This window comes from Staurois parvus, unplaced genomic scaffold (genome assembly GCF_062004578.1).
Source record: "Staurois parvus isolate SC_StPar_1 unplaced genomic scaffold, SC_StPar_1.0 ptg000160l, whole genome shotgun sequence".
Lineage (NCBI taxonomy): Eukaryota > Metazoa > Chordata > Amphibia > Anura > Ranidae > Staurois > Staurois parvus.
Window position 1 is genome coordinate 775,680 of NW_028317956.1, and position 18,773 is coordinate 794,452.

Here is an 18,773-nt window from a genome sequence, read left to right on the forward strand (position 1 = left end):
AGCTGAGTACCGTGAGGGTCCCTGTCTGCTGATCGCTGGTTGTCCCTGGAAAGCTGTTCCTGTCTGCTGACAGCTGTTGTCCCTGGAAAGCTGAGTACCGTGAGGATCCCTGTCTGCTGATCGCTGTTCGTCCCTGGAAAGCGATCCCTGTCTGTTGACCGCTTTGTCCCTGGAAAGCTGTTCCTGTCTGCTGACTGCTCTTGTCCCTGGAAAGCTGAGTACCGTGAGGGTCCCTGTCTGCTGATCGCTGGTCGTCCCTGAAAAGCGATCCCTGTCTGCTGACCGCTGTTGTCCCTGGAAAGCTGAGTACCGTGAGGGTCCCTGTCTGCTGATCGCTGGTTGTCCCTGGAAAGCTGTTCCTTTCTGCTGACTGCTGTTGTCCCTGGAACGCTGAGTACCGTGAGGGTCCCTGTCTGCTGATCGCTGTTCCTCCCTGGAAAGTGATCCCTGTCTGCGGACCGCTTTGTCCCTGGAAAGCTGAGTACCGTGAGGGTCCCTGTCTGCTGATCGCTGGTTGTCCTTGGAAAGCTGTTCCTGTCTGCTGACTGCTGTTGTCCCTGGAACGCTGATTACCGTGAGGGTCCCTGTCTGCTGATCGCTGGTTGTCCCTGGAAAGTGATCCCTGTCTGTGGACCGATTTGTCCCTGGAAAGCTGTTCCTGCCTGCTGACCGCTGTGTCTCTGGAATATGGCGTCCACCCAGAGGGACGAGGTGTTTTGCCGGCCACCTTTGTGCTATTGGCCGGGTGGGAACCGGTTAAATATGTCCAGTAAAAAAATTTTAAAAATCAAATTTTATCATAAATTTAGGCCAAAATGTATTCTGCGACATGTCTTTGCTAATAAAAAATCAAAATACATGTAAATTAATTGGTTTACGTGAAAGGTATAGCATTTATAAATGGCGGTATATATACTGGGATTTTTTAGTTTTTAGTAGCAATCAACTACTTCTAGCGGGACTGCGGTGGGCATTCTGACACTGGGGGGGACTGACTTGGTGTCACTGACATCCACAGTGACACCAATACAGTGATCAGTGCTGAAAAAAGCACTGACACTGTAGTAAAGACACTAGGCAGGAAAGGGTTAACATAGGGGGCGATCAAAGGGTTAATTGTGTGCTATTTTACTGTTGCGCTGTGTCTGCGTGCTTCACTGTAAGCACACTGCTTTGTATGGCTCTGCTATGCAGAGCCATATAAAGCAGTATGCAGGAGCTGACAGGGGAGAGAACTGTATTGTTTACATAGTATAGAGATGATCCTCCTGCGCTGCCTACCTACCCCAAGTGTCACCCCCAAAAAAACACAAAGAAGTACTGGTAATAGTTTGGGGATGGCCCCTTCCTGTTCCAACATGACTGCGCACCAGTGCACAAAGCAAGGTCCATAAACACATGGATGAGCGAGTTTGGGGTGGAGGAACTTAACTGGCCTGCACAGAGTCCTGATCTCAACCCGATAGAACACCTTTGGGATGAATTAGAGCCGAGACTGTGAGCCAGGCCTTCTTGTCCGACATCAGTGCCTGACCTCACAAATGTGCTTCTGGAAGAATGGTCAAACATTCCCATAGACACACTCCTAAACCTTGTGGACAGCCTTCTCAGAAGAGGTGAAGCTCTTGTAGCTGCAAAGGGCGGGCCAACTCAATATTGAACCCTACGGACTAAGACTGGGATGCCATTAAAGTTCATGTGTGTGTAAAGGCAGACTGACCAATACTTATGGCAATATAATGCATAAGCCCATATGGTCCTCTGGCTGCGATTCCCCTTATGGACACCAGAGGGAGCTCTGCCAGCACGGAACCTTTGTGCGCCGGGTACTAGGGGAAGAATTAGTGATGGAGCGGAAGCTGTGTGCGTGTAGCCGGAAGCTGAGTGTGGGAGAAGCTGGTCTGTGCACTGAGGTCAGGTATGTAATGTGTGTGTGTGTGGAGGAAGACTGGTTGGAGCTCCTCACATATACTGAGAGCCGAGCTGTGTATGAGAGAGAGGTGTCATGTCAGCCTATGGACACCCAGCATGCTGCTGCAGTCCCTCCATCGGTGTATGGGCTGCACGCTGTGCTAAGGGCTCCTCAGTCACTTCAATGTTTATATGCCATGCCAATATTCTGACTTGAAGAGAACCTGTCATTCGGAAGGATGAACAGCCATTGGCATCTCTGTAGTATCTTAAAGTAGAACTAAAGGCAAGACTTTATTTTTAGTTTGGTATTAAAGGGATTAAATCCCCAGTCCCAATTTTTTTTTATCTGTCTGTGCCCCCATTAGGAAGATTCACTCTCTGTTCATTCTGTGAGTATGAATATAAAAAAAAAACCCAAATGTGTTGTCACCAGAACAGGAATAGAGGGAACATCATCCAATGGGGACACCCCGGGACTCCTTCACATAGACAAAACACGTCCTGTTTTGTCTAATAAAGAGGAAGTGAAGGGAATCTCCCCAATCAGACACAGATGATAAAGAAACCACTGACAGGGATATAATCCCTAAGCATAAATAAATTGCTGTGCTACACCTTCATTGTTGTCAAAATAAATACAGAAAGAATGAAAATTATATGAGTGAAAAGAGCAACATATAATCAAGTCCCAATAAAGAAATCGTGAATAAAGTGCCAATATTCTGTTATTGTGTAAACAAACACCGCGTACCTTGAAATTAAAGTGCACCACCACCAAGTATTGGTAGGACTCTTACCGGAACATGTGGACTCTTAAACTAACGCATGATTGTAATGGGCTGAAGATGTATATCCACCATAACTCTCAAGCAGGGGAAAGATGCTGGACAATGAGCGGAAAGCATCCCTTCAGACTATCCCCATCTTATTTGTCTCTCCGATATGTGCATTCAGTTAGACTGTAAAGGAAGAAACAGGAGAGCAAACATCGCGTAAAACCATATGGACAATTTTATTAAAAGTGTTGAATTCCACTCACATATAAGTAGACAAATATGCACTGTGTACAAAAATAAGACCTCTGGTCCCAGAAACCAATCCAACTTCCTGGTAATCGGAAACAGCGTGATGACGTCAGGAGCACAGACTCCATCCGACGTGTTTTTCGTCACAATGACGACGTCAGGGACATGGAAGAGTTATAACCCCGCCCCAATCCAGAAGGGTAAAAAAGTGTGGCCTTTAGTTCTACTTTAATCCCTTGGCTTCAAGCATAGACAAGTATATGGCAGCACTGGACTGGGCTTTTTTCCATGGGGCTGCATATTTGCGTATCTGTCTTTGTGCTGTGAGCACACCGCGCTTCCACTACAGAGACTAGGGTCTCAACAAGAGGCCCAGTTCCCGTACTAATGTCTAAAAAAAAAAAGCAAGGTGTAATCCACCTGGATGGACGCAGTAGTTGTGATGATATGTACAGTTTTGCTAACACATGTCCAAAGTTCCAATGCTTAGGCATTAACATTTGTTTTACCCTTAGGTACGAAGGGGTTAATGTGCTTTATGTTAAGGAAGCCTATTTAAAATTAAGTTGCTGCCTACACAGCCAACAATCTGAAAATGGCGCGACTCCTTTCTCCTAATGCAACACACTATATTAGTACAACAATGGGGTGCAATTCCAATGCAAAATTCACTCTTTACTGTGATTTGGAAATGTGAATCCAGCCCATGCACATGAAATGGTGCAATTTACAAAAATAGTTTTTTTGTGTTGTTTTTCATTACCTGAGTAGAGTTCCTAATTTTTTTTTAATCAGACCTTTTTATTAGATTTTTTTTGCATTTTGTTTTTAAACAAACAAATACACAATTGGCACCCCAATCCATCATTCACTCTCAATACTGTACATGTCTTGGTATGCTGACGCCTTAAGAGTTCCCTTCACTGGAACTAAGAGGCCAAGCCCAACCCCTGAAAAACAACCCGACGCCATAATCCCCCCTCCACCAAACTGTACACTTGTCACAATGCTGTCAGGCAAGTACCGTTCTCCTGTCCAGGGCTGTGGAGTCGGTAGATAAATGTTCCGATTCCTCAGTTTTTTGTACTTCCGACTCCGACTCCTCTGTATTAATATGCAAATGTATTTTATACATTCCTTGAAGGAAAGAAAGGCAACATACATATCATTACCACAGGACTACTGGCTGGGAAGCCAACAGTCTACTCTTTTGAACAGTTTAAGCAAAAGACAAACACAATGAAAACAACAAAGTTTTATTAATTTTTTTTTATTAATTAATCAAGTGGCTGGATAGTAGCAGCAGGCATAAACATCAGGAACAGGAACTTTACCAGTCCAAAAATACAAACCACATTATTTGGTTGTTTTAGAACAAAAACAAAGCTTATCTATATGAACCAAAAACAAAATCTGTAAAACACTATGGAAAGTATAAGTATTGCCGCTCCTAATTGTGCGTTGCGTGCCATATAGTGAAGCACATGAAAAGCATGCTTCTTCACGGTCACTTAACGTGTTCGTTTTGCGCTTACGTGAGGCACTGCATGCATTGGTCTTTATTCTCACAGTAGAGAAGTCATTAATTATAACTTTTTGTGAATCGGGACATTTAAACTTGCTTTTTTTTTAATTCCAATCTAAATTTAATCGGAGTCGGAGTTGGAGCATTGTTTGCCGACTCCGACTCCAGGTACCCAAAATTTCCTCCGACTCCACAGCCCTGCTCCTGTCAACCGCCAAACCCAGACATGTCCATCGGATTTCCAGACAGAGAAACGTGATTGGTCACTCTAAACAACACATCTCCACTGCTCTAGAGTCCAGTGGCAGCATGCTTTACACCACTGCATGTGACTCTTAATGCACAGGTGGCAACCTGTCACGGTATCACACTTGAATTCAGTGAGCTCCTGAGAGCGACCCATTCTTTCACAAATGTTTGTAGAAGCAGTCTGCATGCCTAGGTTCTTGATTTTATACACCTGTGACCATGGAGGTGATTGGAACACCTGAATCCAATGATTTGGAGAAGTGTCCCAAAACGTTTGGCAATATAGTGTAGAAACTAGTAGAAAATAAAAACTACATTTTACGGTTACTCAAGCAAACCAATTCTAAAAAAGGGCTCATCTTCCAACTATACAGGACCCTGATGGTGGAGATACATACACGCACCTATATCCCAGCTAGATTATGGGAGTAAGATATAGGCCATTAAGAGAGAAACTATGGGAGCAAGCCTTACAATCCCTCGTTATAGTATCCTTGTCACCGACGCAGAGACTTGCCCAACTATGTATTCTTCATAGGATTTATCACACCTCAGTTAAATTACATAGATGGAATTGTAGAGACACAGATCTGTGTCCTTAGATGTGACAGAGGTCCAGCAGACTTTATTCATATGATCTGGAGGTGGCACTAAACGGACTGCACTGATGAATAGTGCCCTGACTATTAGTGTAAATGTGTCCTGTCAGGATGGCTGGTTCCTCACACAGTTACAGCACATGAAGGAAAGGAAATGCTGATAACTGGTGTTTCTTTACATGGGATCGGCTGTGATTGGACACATCTGATCACATGGTAAAGAGCCGCTGGGATTGACCCTTTACCTCGATCTGTGATCAGCTGTGTACAAAGGACTCCATGATCACAGGGCGAACGGGAGGTGCGTTTTCGGGGGACGCCTATAGACATTCCCCCAGAACAAGAGAACTGAGCTGTATCGTCTTTCAGCTATGGCATGGTAATGAGGAGGTTATAGTCATTGTAAATCTTGCTTTTTAATTTTTTTAAATATAACAAGCATGTCATACTTACCTCGGATCCCCTGTTGGCGCTCCAGGCTCCTCCTCTTCTTAGTGTGCAACCATAGGAAGCCACTTCCTATGGTGGCACACCTGGGTACTCACTAGACACATAGAACTCAGCTCAGCCCCACCCCCTGTTCACTATTCACTGGCTGTGATTGACAGCAGTGGGAACCAATGGCTCTCACTGCTGTGTTTGAGCCAATGAGGAGGGAGAGAGCCTCTGCTCTGGTGCACATCACTGCATCGAGATCAGACTCGAGTAAGTATAACAGGGGCTGCTGCTTGCAGAAAAATCCTTCTGCCTTTACACTTCAAAAGTGTTTATTGGTAATCCCCAGTGTGGTTTGTGTTATAATGTATTTTTAATCATTTGTTTTCCAGCTGGAGTCCCCTGACCTTCTGTGTGAAGATGTGGCTCACAAGACTGATGCCTCACTTGAGTAGAGCCACAAGGCTAGCAGGTAACTGGATCAAGCCTTCCAGCATTTTGCCCATCCATAACTTGCTGCCAAGTTTACTGTTGAAAGATATGACACTGATATAATCCGCTTTGTAAATACTTTTTGTTACTTGTCTTTTTCTTTCCTGTCATGACAGACATTTTCCTTTTTACCTTTGGTAAATGTCATATTTTTGTTTGCTTTTGTGACACAGTAAGGCCAACATCACACTTGTGTTGCAATCACTGATGAGAAGTCCTCAGCTACAGAATCATTAAAAAGTGAAGATCTTTCACCTTCTTGTATGTGTAGCTCCCTCACCATCTGTATCAGAGTGGGTCGTTCCCTCTTGACTAAAAACGCTGCAGAATGTAAGTTGCCAGTGAAAGAGCAACACCTCATGGATCCAGACGTTAAGGGAGCAACTTGCAAGCAAGTGAGTGTTTCACTTCACTGCCTTCATAGCAATCCTGCCACAGGGGAGAACTCGTCAGTGGCAAGATCACAATTGTGACATTGGCCATTGTCACAGATATAAGTAACTTTATTAACAATATGTATTTATATAGTTAGAAATATTTAGTCAAATGTAACTGGAATTTTTGAAGTCCAGCCTGGGCTGCCTCCATAGCTACAGTGAAGGAGTAAGTGTATCCACAAAGGGACAGGAAGTGTGTTATTCCCAGGATCACCAGGTCAGTATAAAGGGAAATGCCTGAAGGAAGAAAACAAATGCAGCCACCACATATAAGGTCTGGTAAGCTGCAATATATTGCATTTGGGATTAGATACACTTTAATTATCATGTTATGCTTTTATTTCCCTTGTAATGGCATTAAAATGTAAGCAAGGAAATTTAAGAAAAAAATCAAAATTTGCATCTGAGTGATTTTAGATGCTTTGAACAAGCCTTGTACATGACAGACTTTGGTAACCTTTCTCTGTGTTCTAGGATATATAACGCCACGGTGCCTTGGTACAAGCCAGAAGAGCTTTTTTGCTTGTTATAGCACACGGCAGCCCCAGAAACAGCGTTTTTCCCTTCCTGTCTGGTACAGCCATGAACCTGAGCTGGATGAAGTTCTGGTTCCTCGAATGCTGTCAATCACTCCTCTGGAGAGCTTGCTTTCCTCCCGATACTCGTTGCCCAAACCTGAGGCCTCCAATAATCAGGAGGAGCCTGAAGACCAATTAAAGATCTACGATTGCCCTACTTCACAAGACACTGACCACACGGGTGAGGAAAGCGGACACAAGCATATAGTTCAATGCATAAACATCCTTAAGATCCGAAGTAGGAAGATGAACAAACATAAATACAAGAAGCTGCAGAAGCGTGTGAAGTATTTGCGACGGGAGGTCCTTCATAAGCGTTCTGTAAAGAAACAGGTGAGGAACACATTTATTCCATGACCAGGCACAGGATATAACTTCAGCTGGAAATGAAAAATGCTGTAGTTGTAGTTAATCCATCCTTAGATTTAGTAAGTGGTATAGAATCACACAGTATCAGTGTCACTGAGGGCATTATCATGATTTTAGGTGCAAACACCAGAGGGGTATACTTTGCTTGGTTTGATTTGCATTTTTTTTTATCAGTCTTAGATGGCTACTACAAATTTAAGTAGGTTTCTCAAAAGGGGGAATTCAGAATGTGGGATGGAATATTGAAATCAAAATACTTTGGAGCCAAAGCAGAGATACAAAGGGACACATCTCAACCTTGACAGAGATTAACAGAAGAATGGCTAGAAGCCTTGATAGATGAAAGTGATAGGTTAAAGGAAACCTGTGCCAAGAAAACCCTTAGGGTTTATTGTTGTCATTTGTGGCCTATCATGCTGAAATGGTGACTTCAGTTCTTTCAGTTACTGATCTGCAACAAGCATGCATGGCTCTGACTTCATTTGTTGTATGCTTATTCCAGGTTAACAGTTCAGCATTACAGCCAGGCAACTAGAGTGTTTAGAAGGAGGTAAGCAACAGCGGCTTTCATGTTTCTCTTAGCACAAGTTTCCTTTTGATAGCTGCAGAAGCCAGGAACATCATGTACAGCTCCTTGTCCTCCACAGTTAGAATCTAAATCTGAACGCAGGACAGGATGACCTCTGCAGTGTATATATGTAAGCCTGCTCTCCTCTTCATCTTGCCTACTTCCTGACTTCGTGGGCAGTTCCTCCCCATGCCTTCAGCCTGTCCCTAATTGCAGATTAGCTTAAAAAGCTGATTTCCACAATTTGAAATAGTTACACTTATTTTAGAAATTGTATTAAATGCTATTTACATTTTACCATATACCACAAACCCAGAGTACTTTCTTAAAAAAGGACACCCCTTTATTAAAAATAAAATAGGACTTTACACATACATATTTGTAGACAATCTCTGATAGCTGAGATATTATTTACACACAGTGGTTAAATGGTTTGCTCCTTTGCTTAGAGTGCGGTAGTCCTGGTTTTAATTCCCAGGGGCAGTCTGTTTAGAGTTACAGTATGTACACTCTGGTTCCTATCGTAAACCCAAAAAACAAGCTGGCAGGTTAAAGCTGAACTAGCAAATTACAAAAAAACACTTTAATTTAGTTCTGTAATCTTTTAAAGTATAATGAGGGGCAAAACCTTTCTCAAGATAGAGTAAAGGGGGATTTGAACGCCTGTGAAGGGAGGGATTTTCTCTCACTTTCTGTTTTGGCTATGGGACAGGAAGTGAAAGGGAATCTTCCCAATGGCACACAGATGGTAAAAAAAAACTGACTGGTTATAATCCTCCCTTAATGGAAAAAAAATGCATTTAGTTCTACTTCAAGGTGCATTCTTTTTTTTAATACATTTAGCTAGTATAAGTACCAGAATTGTTCTTGATGTCTGTCTCCTGTAACCCCTTGTACAGATTATCTGATACTGATTCCATAACTTTTGCCACACAAATTTACACATTTTCTTTCAACTGTTTGTTTGTCTGGAGTTCAGCTAATCAATTTACAGTTGAGCTCAAAAGTTTGCATACCCTGGCAGAAATCGTTAAAAATCTGGCATTGATATTGAAAATATGACTGATCATGCCAAAAAATTATTTAAGGATAGTGATCATATGAAGTCGTTTATTATCACATAGTTGTTTTTTCTCCTTTTTTTTATTTCAATAAAAAACATATATGCATCAGGATCGCCCATGCAGGGGCTAGCAATGGCACATATTGTTTAAGTAAACACATAGATACACTGAAGACAATAAACAAAAACAGCAAACGTCAGGTGTAAACTGACACCACAGTAGGAACCTATTACACTACATAATAACAGGCAATAAGCGACTAAGAGGGTCCCTTCTGCAACAGCGGAATGCCCTCGGGGTCCATCCAAAGGCGTGTAAGCCCTCCGCCTGCAGCGCAAACAAAACTAGGTAAAGAGGAGAATGAATTGGAAAAAGGGGAGAGACAGGGTGAGAAAAGAAGCAACTGAAAGAAAGGCCAGCACATAAACCAGAACAAGAAAAGAGAAACAGGGACTCAGGAACATCAGGACCACCCATCAGAGCAGGCCCAAACTAGCCAGGGAAGTGTGGGAAAAGTGTACATCAGCCACTGTTCCCAAATTTTGAGAAACCTATGCTGAGAATCATTGCAGATACTCGACTCTGTTCATTGAGCATCAGAGCAGTCATACGCTCTCACACCCCCTGAAGGGGGACTGACGCTCTTTTCCAGGCTTGGGCTATCGTTCTAGTGGTCGACAAAAACAGATAGGAGGCCAGCTTCTGCTGGTGGGAAAACAAGCCTGGTATGGGGCAATGCAGCAAGGCAAACTTGGCTTCCCTGCTTATGGTTAGGTGAAACAAGGTATAGAGAAGGCCAAATACGTGGGACCAAAATCGAACTTTAATTTAGGGCATGGCCACCATATGTGTAAAACACCCCCCAGTACCACAACCCCGAAAGCAGCGGTCACTATAGGACGGGTTTGCACGGGCAATACGGGCCGGAACCCAGTACCAACGAAACATCACCTACAACGTGGCTGAATTAAATGAGCATTTAGCCACAGAAGACCAGGCCTCGCTCCCACTGTGTAACATAAGAAAGGGAGGTATGAGGAGGGCGTCTATTCAAGGAGGCATAAAGAGCTGAGATAAGACCCAGGGAACCGGGCCAATGCTGACTAATATGCTTAAAGGCAGACTTCTGGAACGGGTATGTGGAAGTTCTGCGTAAGGAAGTCAGCCAGTGCTGTAGCTGGAGATAATGGAAGAACTCCGACTGAGGGATGGCATGAGTCTACGGGAGGGAGTTCCAGGTGGGAAAGGACCTGGAAGTCAGGAAGTGCCGAACATGGGAGAACCCATTAGCCAGGTTTGGCTCCTTTTTAAATCATAACGATAACAGAGATCATCCAAATAGCCCTGATCAAAGGTTTACATACCGTGGAATGTTTGGCCTTGGTACAGAGGCACAAGGATATCTCTTTATATCCCTTTTCATCCTTATAAAGTTCCATTAACTTGTTGCGCGTGTCTTTTGGCAGTTCTTTTCTGCTCCCCATGGCTCAGTGTCTAGCCTGCTCAGTGCATCCACATGAGAGCTAACAAACTCTTAACTATTTATACGCAGACACTAATTGCAAATTAAAAAGGCACAGTGGGATGTGGGAAATTAACTTTTAATTGCCATTTTAATCTGTGTATTACCAAGGCTAAACATTCCAGGGTATGTACACTGGATCAGGACCATTAGTGTGATTTCTGTTATCATTATGATTTAACCACCTCAACACCGGGAACTTTTATCCCCTTCCTGCCCAGACCAATTTTCAGCTTTCACACTTTGAATGATGATTGCTCAGTCATGCAACATTGTACCCAAATGACATTTTTGTCCTTTTTTCACACAAATAGAGCTTTCTTTTGGTGGCATTTAATTGGTACTGGGTTGGGTTTTTTTTGTGCTATAAATTAAAAAAGACCGAAAGGTTTGAAAAAAATGCATTTTGCTTCGTTTCTGTTCTAAAATTTTGCAAATAAGTAATTTTTCTTAATAAATTTGGGCCAAAATGTTTACTGCTGCATTGCTTTGGTAAAAATAATCCCAATCGGTGTGCAGTATTTGGTCTGTGTGGAAGCTATAAAGCCTACAAGCTATGGTACCAATCATTGAAAATTGAACACACCTGAGCAAACCTTATGTACTGACGGCCTATCTCATTTCTTGAGACACTAATGCAGACCATAGACGGGTCAAACATCGGCCGAATTTTCAAACGATAAACGAAAAATCGGTCGTTCGTTCGACCGACGTTATCACCAACGAATAAAAAAATCGTCCGACTAAATCATGAAGTTCACCCCATAACTTCTGTCCCTTTCAGTTCACAGCTCATGCGCAGATTTTTTTATTGTTAAAACGATTGTCCGATTTGGCCATCATTGCCGGGAAAATCAGCCGATCATCCAAATCGGCTGCAAATTTCCCAACATAACCGATAATCTGAAAGTGCAAAATACACGAAAAACAGCCGACGAACTAATCCACTAACGGTACGAAAATCGTCCGATTCTTCTTTTGGCCGAAAAAATCAGACGATTAACGACCCATCTATGGCCTGCATTACAAGCCAGGACAGTACAAATACCCTCCAAATGACCCCTTTTTGGAAAGTAGACATTCCAAGGAATTTAGTAAGATGCATGGTGAGTTTTTTGATCCTGTAATTTTTTTTTCCCACAATTCTTTGGAAAATGAAGAAAGTAAATAAAATTAGTTTTTTTTTCACACAATTGTTATGTTAATAGGTTATTCCTATCACACAGCATATGCATACTTGCAGCTTCACCCAAAAACACGTTCTGCTGCTCCTGAGTATGGGGATACCACATGTATAAGAATTTTCCACAGCCTGGCCACATACAGAGGCCCAACATCCAAATAGTACCTACAGGTGTTCTGGGGAGGCATAAATGACACATCTCATTTCCTGACTACCGATCACATTTTTGAAGGCCCTGGAGCACCAGGACAATGGAAATACCCACAAAATGACCCCATTTTGGAAAGAAAACACCCCAATGTATATTCTACGAGGCATAATGAGTCTTTTGAATATGCCATTTTTTTTCCAAACGTTTTCAGAAAATTTGGAAAGAAAATGAAAATGTATTTTTTTTTTTACACAAAGTGGTCCATTTATAAGATATTTCTAATACATAGATGTACATACCAAAAATTACACCCCAAAACACATTCTGCTACTCCTCTTGAGTATGGGGATACCACATGTGTAAGACTTTTCCACAGTCTGGCCACATACAGAGGCCCAACATCCAAGTAGTACCTACACGCGTTCTGGAGGAATAAATTACACATCTCATTTCCTGACTACCTATCACATTTTTGAAGGACCTGGAGCACCAGGACAATGGAATTACCCACAAAATGACCCCATTTTGGAAGGCAAACACCCCAATGTATATTCTGTGAGGCATAATGAGTCTTTTGAACATGTCATTTTTTTCCACAAGTTTTCAGAAAATGTGGAAAGAAAATGAAAATGTATTTTTTTACACAAAGTTGTCCATTTATAAGATATTTCTAACACATAGCATGTACATACCAAACAATACACCCCAAAATACATTCTGCTGCTATCTTCTGGGAGTGCTGTGCTGTTTGTACTCGCCACTTCGCTACTGGTGGATGCCTGCTCCTCCTCAGATCTCCTGAACCTCTTTGGACTCTCCTCCTCAGAATCTGTTGCTGACCCACTCCTTTCAACTGGATCATATTCAGAATCAGAGTTTGACAGAGAGAGTTCCCCGCTACTCTCATCTGTCATGCTCAGTATCTGGAAAGCCTCCTCGCTGGTGTATAATTTTTTAGACATGTTGCTGCACTGCTGATATTACTGATGCCGATTTTGATGTTCACTGGTACAGATGTTTATCACTGGTACAGATGTTTATCACTGGTACAGATGTGAATTTTACTCTGGTACACTGTGACAGATGTTATTCACTGGTACTGATGTGGATTTTACACTAGTACTGTGTGACAGATATTGAGCACTGGTAAACTGTGACAGATGTGGATTTGATACTGGTAGGTCGTGACAGATATTGATCACTGGTACATATATGGATGACCACTGGTACACTGCAACAGATGTGGATCACTGGTACAAAGGTGAATTTTACACTGGTATACCGTGACAGATATGGATCACTGGTACATATATGGATGACCACTGGTATACTGCGACAGATGTGGACACTGGTACAGATGTTGAATCTACACTGGGACACTGTGTCAGATGTGGATCACTGGTACAGGTGTGGATTTTACACTGGTACACCCTGACAGATGTGGATCACTGGTACAGATGTGGATTTTACGCTGCTACGCTGTGAGAGATGTGGATCACTGGTACAGATGTGGATTTTACTCTGGTACGCTGTGACAGATGTGGATCACTGGTATAGATGTGGATTTTACACTGGTACGCCGTGTCAGATGTGGATCACTGGTACAGATGTGGAATTTATGCTGGTACGATGTGACAGATATGGATCACTGGTACAGATGTGGAATTTATGCTGGTACGCTGTGACAAATATGGATCACTGGTACGCCTTGACAGATATGGATCACTGGTACAGATGTGGAATTTATGCTGGTACGCTGTGACAGATGTGGATCACTGGTACAGATGTGGATGACCACTAGTACTGTGTGACAGATGTGGATCACTGGTACTGTGTGACAGATGTGGATCACTGGTACTGTGTGACAGATGTGTATAGGACACTATGGGGTGATGTGTGTGTAACTCACAGATCAGCTCTGCTCCTCACTAGCGGGCTCTGTGTGAGGAGAGGAAGGAGCCGATCAACAGACTGGCGACTTTGTTGACATCATGGCTTTGATTGGACACAGGCATCATGTGATCAGAAGGGCCAATCAGAGAGCCCTTCTGCCATGGCGCATTGCGCTGTGTCCAGGGGACACAAGCACACCGAGAGCACGCAGCGGTATGACCACGTTCTGAGGGACATTCAGGAACATCCACTCAGAACGGCGAAGATCCCACTTGGCCATTTATGTGCAGTGTTCAGGTGGGATCACTATCCTTAAGTAAAAGACAGTTTTTTAGCATGATCAGTCACATTTTCACTATTATTGCCATAACTTCACAATTTCTGCCATGGTATGCAAACCTTTGAACACAACTGTATGTCTTTTAAATGCACGTGTATGTGAGTTTTGCATTGTAAGCTTCTGCAGCAACAGGGACTGATGCAAATAACTCAATTTCTTTCTAAAGCACTGCAGTAACGTAGAGCATGGATAAAGGTTTGTGGATACCCAACTATCACACCTAGAGCTTGTTGCCCATGCTGTTACAAAACCATGGGTATCTGTGTGTTGTTGGCCTATCTTTGCGGCTATAACAGCCTCAGCACTTCTGGGAGGTCTTCTGGTAGCATTTGTATCAGGTTCTGATGTCAAATGACAAGATCTGACCCACAGTCAGTGTTCCATTTTATTCCAAAGATGTTTAGTGGGGGTGATGGTGGGGAGGGGGAGTTGGATTTTGGGGGGGTTCAGGGCTTTATGCAAGCCGCCCCACATCCTCCACACTAAACTCCTCAAACAATCACAGTCATGCTAGAACAGAAAAGGGCATTCACCAAACTGTCACCACAAGCATTGAAGTGCACAGTTATCTAAAATGTGTTTATAAGCTGCAGCGTCAACAGTACATTTCACTGAATAATTTCCACACACTTTGATTTCCACACACTTTGGGTCATATAATGTAGGAAAAATGTTGGCAGCCACATTGTGAACATGAACGCACCATTCTTAGTCCTTTAGTTGTCAGCTTTAGACTATTTGATCCTGTAATTTGTTTTCCCACAATTCTTTGGAAAATGAAGAAAGTAAATAAAATTTGTAAAAAGGGGCAGAACCAGTATATCATACTTGATTATAAGGTTAGTGCAGCTGGATTAACAGGTAACAGGAGTTCTCTATTATAAACATACAGGCGATGTCACTGTAATGGAAGCAGCCTCTGAACAGACCATAGTATCACCCTAAAGTATATCTAAAGCCAGTCTTTAGTTTTGGTTAAAGGGGGAAGGGTTAGAAATTCTGTACGGTTTTTGGTTCTGTCCCCATTGCAGAGATGACCACAAGTCAACAAGATGCAAATTGAGGGAAAATCTGAAATTTTCAGTTGCTACTGAAACAGAAATAGCAGGAACACCTGTTGCAGTGACAAGTATCCAAGAGAGATTCCCCTTCCTTTTAGAGAGCACTGTTCTCACTTCCAGTTGTATCTTGATTTGGGAAGGAAAATTCCCAAAGGGACACAGATATGAAAAAGTCAGATGTTTTATTCATTCACCACTCTATTCAGAACTTAAAAAAGATATACTTTAAACTTGTACAAAAAAAATCTAGAATTTGCTGTGAACATTTTTCATCTTTTTTCTGTTCTACCTTGGTTATAGAATTGTTATAACACAAAAGGAATACTTTAGTTTGAAATCTAGTTAGATATAATTCAGACAATCTATAAGGCTTTTTGTGTGTGCAAACATAAGGTCAGAGCCCAGAAATTAGATAAATCATTGATAGTTAAACTGTGTTAAAGAAACAACAGAAAACATGGCAAAAACAAGTAACACGAGTGAACACTCCATGCTGTATACTGTCCAATTTAAAGACTGCTTTACAGATTCTTCAAAAAAGTTTTACAAATCTGTTCAGAAGTAAAACACAAAAGCCAGTGGATACTAATACAAAAGAGGAACTGAACCCTAGCAGGCAAAGGGCTAGTCACCAGTATTGCCTATGGTCCCCCAGAAGTTGATCTTTCCCCATTACTAAATTACCATGCCTTGTTCTGCACTGTGTCTCTGTGTGGAGGCAGCTATCTTGCTAGAGGCAGGGTTTTGCTTTTTCATTTCAGAGCTTCCAGCAAGGCAAACCGTGAGCAGCACAGTAGTTATATTGCCAAGTCTCCTGCCAAATTCCTTGAGACCAGCAGTCAAAGGCAGCGGTATCTTGGAACTCACATTGCAGACTTAGAGCTTTGAGGCTGTAGGTATAGGTTGATTTAATTCAGTCCAGCTTAGGCACAATTAAGATTTGTTAATTATTCCTACAATATAGAAAATCTTTACTTTTGAGTTCAATTCCTCCCTAAATGCTAAAGTTCATTGTAATAGAAATTTGTAGTTGTCTACACAACTTGGTTACCTGAGATCCACATACATTGTATTGTTGTTTTCCAAACCTAGCATATCACTGGGTAATAAAGATGTTGTTAACTGCTGTTATCCTGTAATTTTAGATGACATCATTCTAGTGAAATATAATTGGTTGTGGAAGATTTTATTAATTTGCATTTTTTACCTTTATACAGAAAAGGTTTGAAAAAGATATGGTGCGTATCTGGAAGAAGGCGGGCCTGAGAAAAGAACCTAACGGCTGGATAACACCGAATATCTTTGTAAAGCATTACTGATCATAAAATGTGAATGTTTCATTTTAGTGTTTATTGTATTATAATAAATTCAACATTTACAAAATTTTCATTTGTTTTTTTGCAATTTTGTTTGTCACCTACAGTTCATAAAATACAGGTCTGAACAGAGACAGAACATAACTAAATCACAGGTACAATGGCTATGTATTTCATTTGTAGAAATCCTTCTAGTCACCTTTCTATGTGTCTGTAAGACGCAGGTTTAAATATTGTCAAGTGGTCATAGGTTAGGGATGCATCGAAAGGTCAGTGGGCGAAATGTCTCGGCCGAAAACACCCCTTTCAGCCGTCGGCTGAAATGAAAAAAAGCACTGATACAGGTGCCGACAAATTTTAAAGTGTGACATGTTTGGTATCTATTTACTCGCCGTAACATCTTCTTTCATATTTTACAAAAAAATAGGGTATATATTGTTTTTTTTAATCAAAGTGTGTTTTTTTTCCAAAAAACATATTTTGTAAAAACTTCGCATTTCGGTTTTCCGCCAAGTGCATTTTGAATTTTTGCTACCAGAATTTTCATTTCGGTGCACCACTACCACTGGTGTGACTGTCTGATTATCAGCACAGAGCATTCTCAGTGTACTAAGTTCTGAAGGACATTCCCAATATACACTACAAACCCCAGACCTGACTTGGTACTGAATGGTCGCATGCAGTTTTAGTATAAAAACAGTATAGTCTTTAAAGGGAAAACACAAGGAAAGGTGCATGTATTGCAGAGATGTACTGTTTTTTTGTTTTGTTTTTTTGTCCTTGACATTCACTTTAACCACATTCCCGCCACCCTATAGCAGTAATAATGCTACAGCGCGGCAGGGGTGTAAAAAAATACATAATTTTGCATTCGAGGATAGGGGGTGCACGCGAGTCCTACCTGCCTCGGCTATCAATCACCGGATCCCGGGCGGTGATTACTTGCCAGCATCCGGTGATTACCTAGTATTCCCAACTGGGGGAGAGAACTGTATGTAAACAATACAGTTTTCTCCCTGTAAGCTCCAGCACACTGCTTTATATGGCTGTGCATAGCAGAGCCGTAAAAAGCAGTATACTTACATGTGAATGCAGAGACCCAGCTTACTGTGAAACAGCACACAGTTAACCCTTTGATCGTCCCACGTTATCCCCTTCCTGCCCAGTGCAATTAGTACAGTGTCATTGTTTTTTATTAGCACAGATCATTGTATTGGTGTCACTGGGGATGTGAGTGACACCAAGTCAGTTCCCCCCAGTGTCAGAATGCCCACCGCAGCCCGCAATAATTCACTGATCGCCGCCATTACTAGTAAAAACAAATTCCAGTATCTATACCGCCATTTGTAAATGCTATAACTTTCACGTATTACATGTATTGGGATTTTTTTTTTTAGCAAAGGCACGTAGCAGAATACATTTTGGCCTAAATTTATGACAAAATTTGATTTTTTAAATTTTTTTACTGGACATGTTTATTAACAAAAAGTCAAAAATATTGTTTTTTTGTTTTTCTGAAAATTGTCAGTCTTTTATTTTTTTTATAGTGTAAAAATAAAAGATGCACAGACGATCATTTATCACCAAAAGAAAGCTCTATGCGTGTTAAAAAAAAAAAGGGACATAAATTTCCTTTGGGTGTAGCGTTGCATGACTGCGCAGTTGTCAGTTAAAGTAACGCAGCACTGTAACGCAAAAAATGGCCTGGTCAGGAAGGGGGGCAAATCCTCTGGAGGGCAAGTGGTTAACTGTAGACATTTTTCCACACATTTTCTTCATTTATCCTTTTAAAATGTTTCAAATGTCGAATTGCTGACCTTTTTTAAAGTCAATAGTAAGCGTTGCCTACATATTTTTGTGCCATGCAGCTCACAAATACAGCCACTAGATGGCACTCTTTTCATTTTCCAAAATTCGCATGCCAAGAATATAAAATGTAACCTGCGCCTGTATTGTATGGCATATCACATTATTTATGTACCAACAAGGGATAGGTGGGGCATAGTCTGATGAATTTGAAGGCTGATGGAGTTTTGAGAGCAGACAAGCTTT

General features: G+C 41.8%; 1 protein-coding gene across 3 annotated transcripts; it reads left to right on the top strand.

Moving 5' to 3' along the window:
* Positions 1-1,830: 1,830 nt before the first annotated feature.
* Positions 1,831-16,788, top strand: AURKAIP1 (aurora kinase A interacting protein 1). 3 transcript variants are annotated; one of them, XM_089675938.1, is made up of 5 exons: positions 1,831-1,918; positions 6,140-6,219; positions 7,151-7,587; positions 8,126-8,173; positions 16,623-16,788. In XM_089675938.1, exons 1-4 carry the CDS (start codon positions 1,848-1,850, stop codon positions 8,156-8,158), a joined length of 621 nt encoding a protein of 206 aa, XP_089532064.1. In that variant the 5' UTR covers positions 1,831-1,847; the 3' UTR covers positions 8,159-8,173; positions 16,623-16,788. The 3 variants fall into 3 exon arrangements, with proteins under 3 accessions (XP_089532064.1, XP_089532063.1, XP_089532065.1); XM_089675937.1 differs by lacking the exon at positions 8,126-8,173 and having other exon boundaries at positions 1,836-1,918; XM_089675939.1 differs by lacking the exon at positions 8,126-8,173 and having other exon boundaries at positions 1,892-1,913.
* The last annotated feature ends 1,985 nt before the right edge of the window (positions 16,789-18,773 follow it).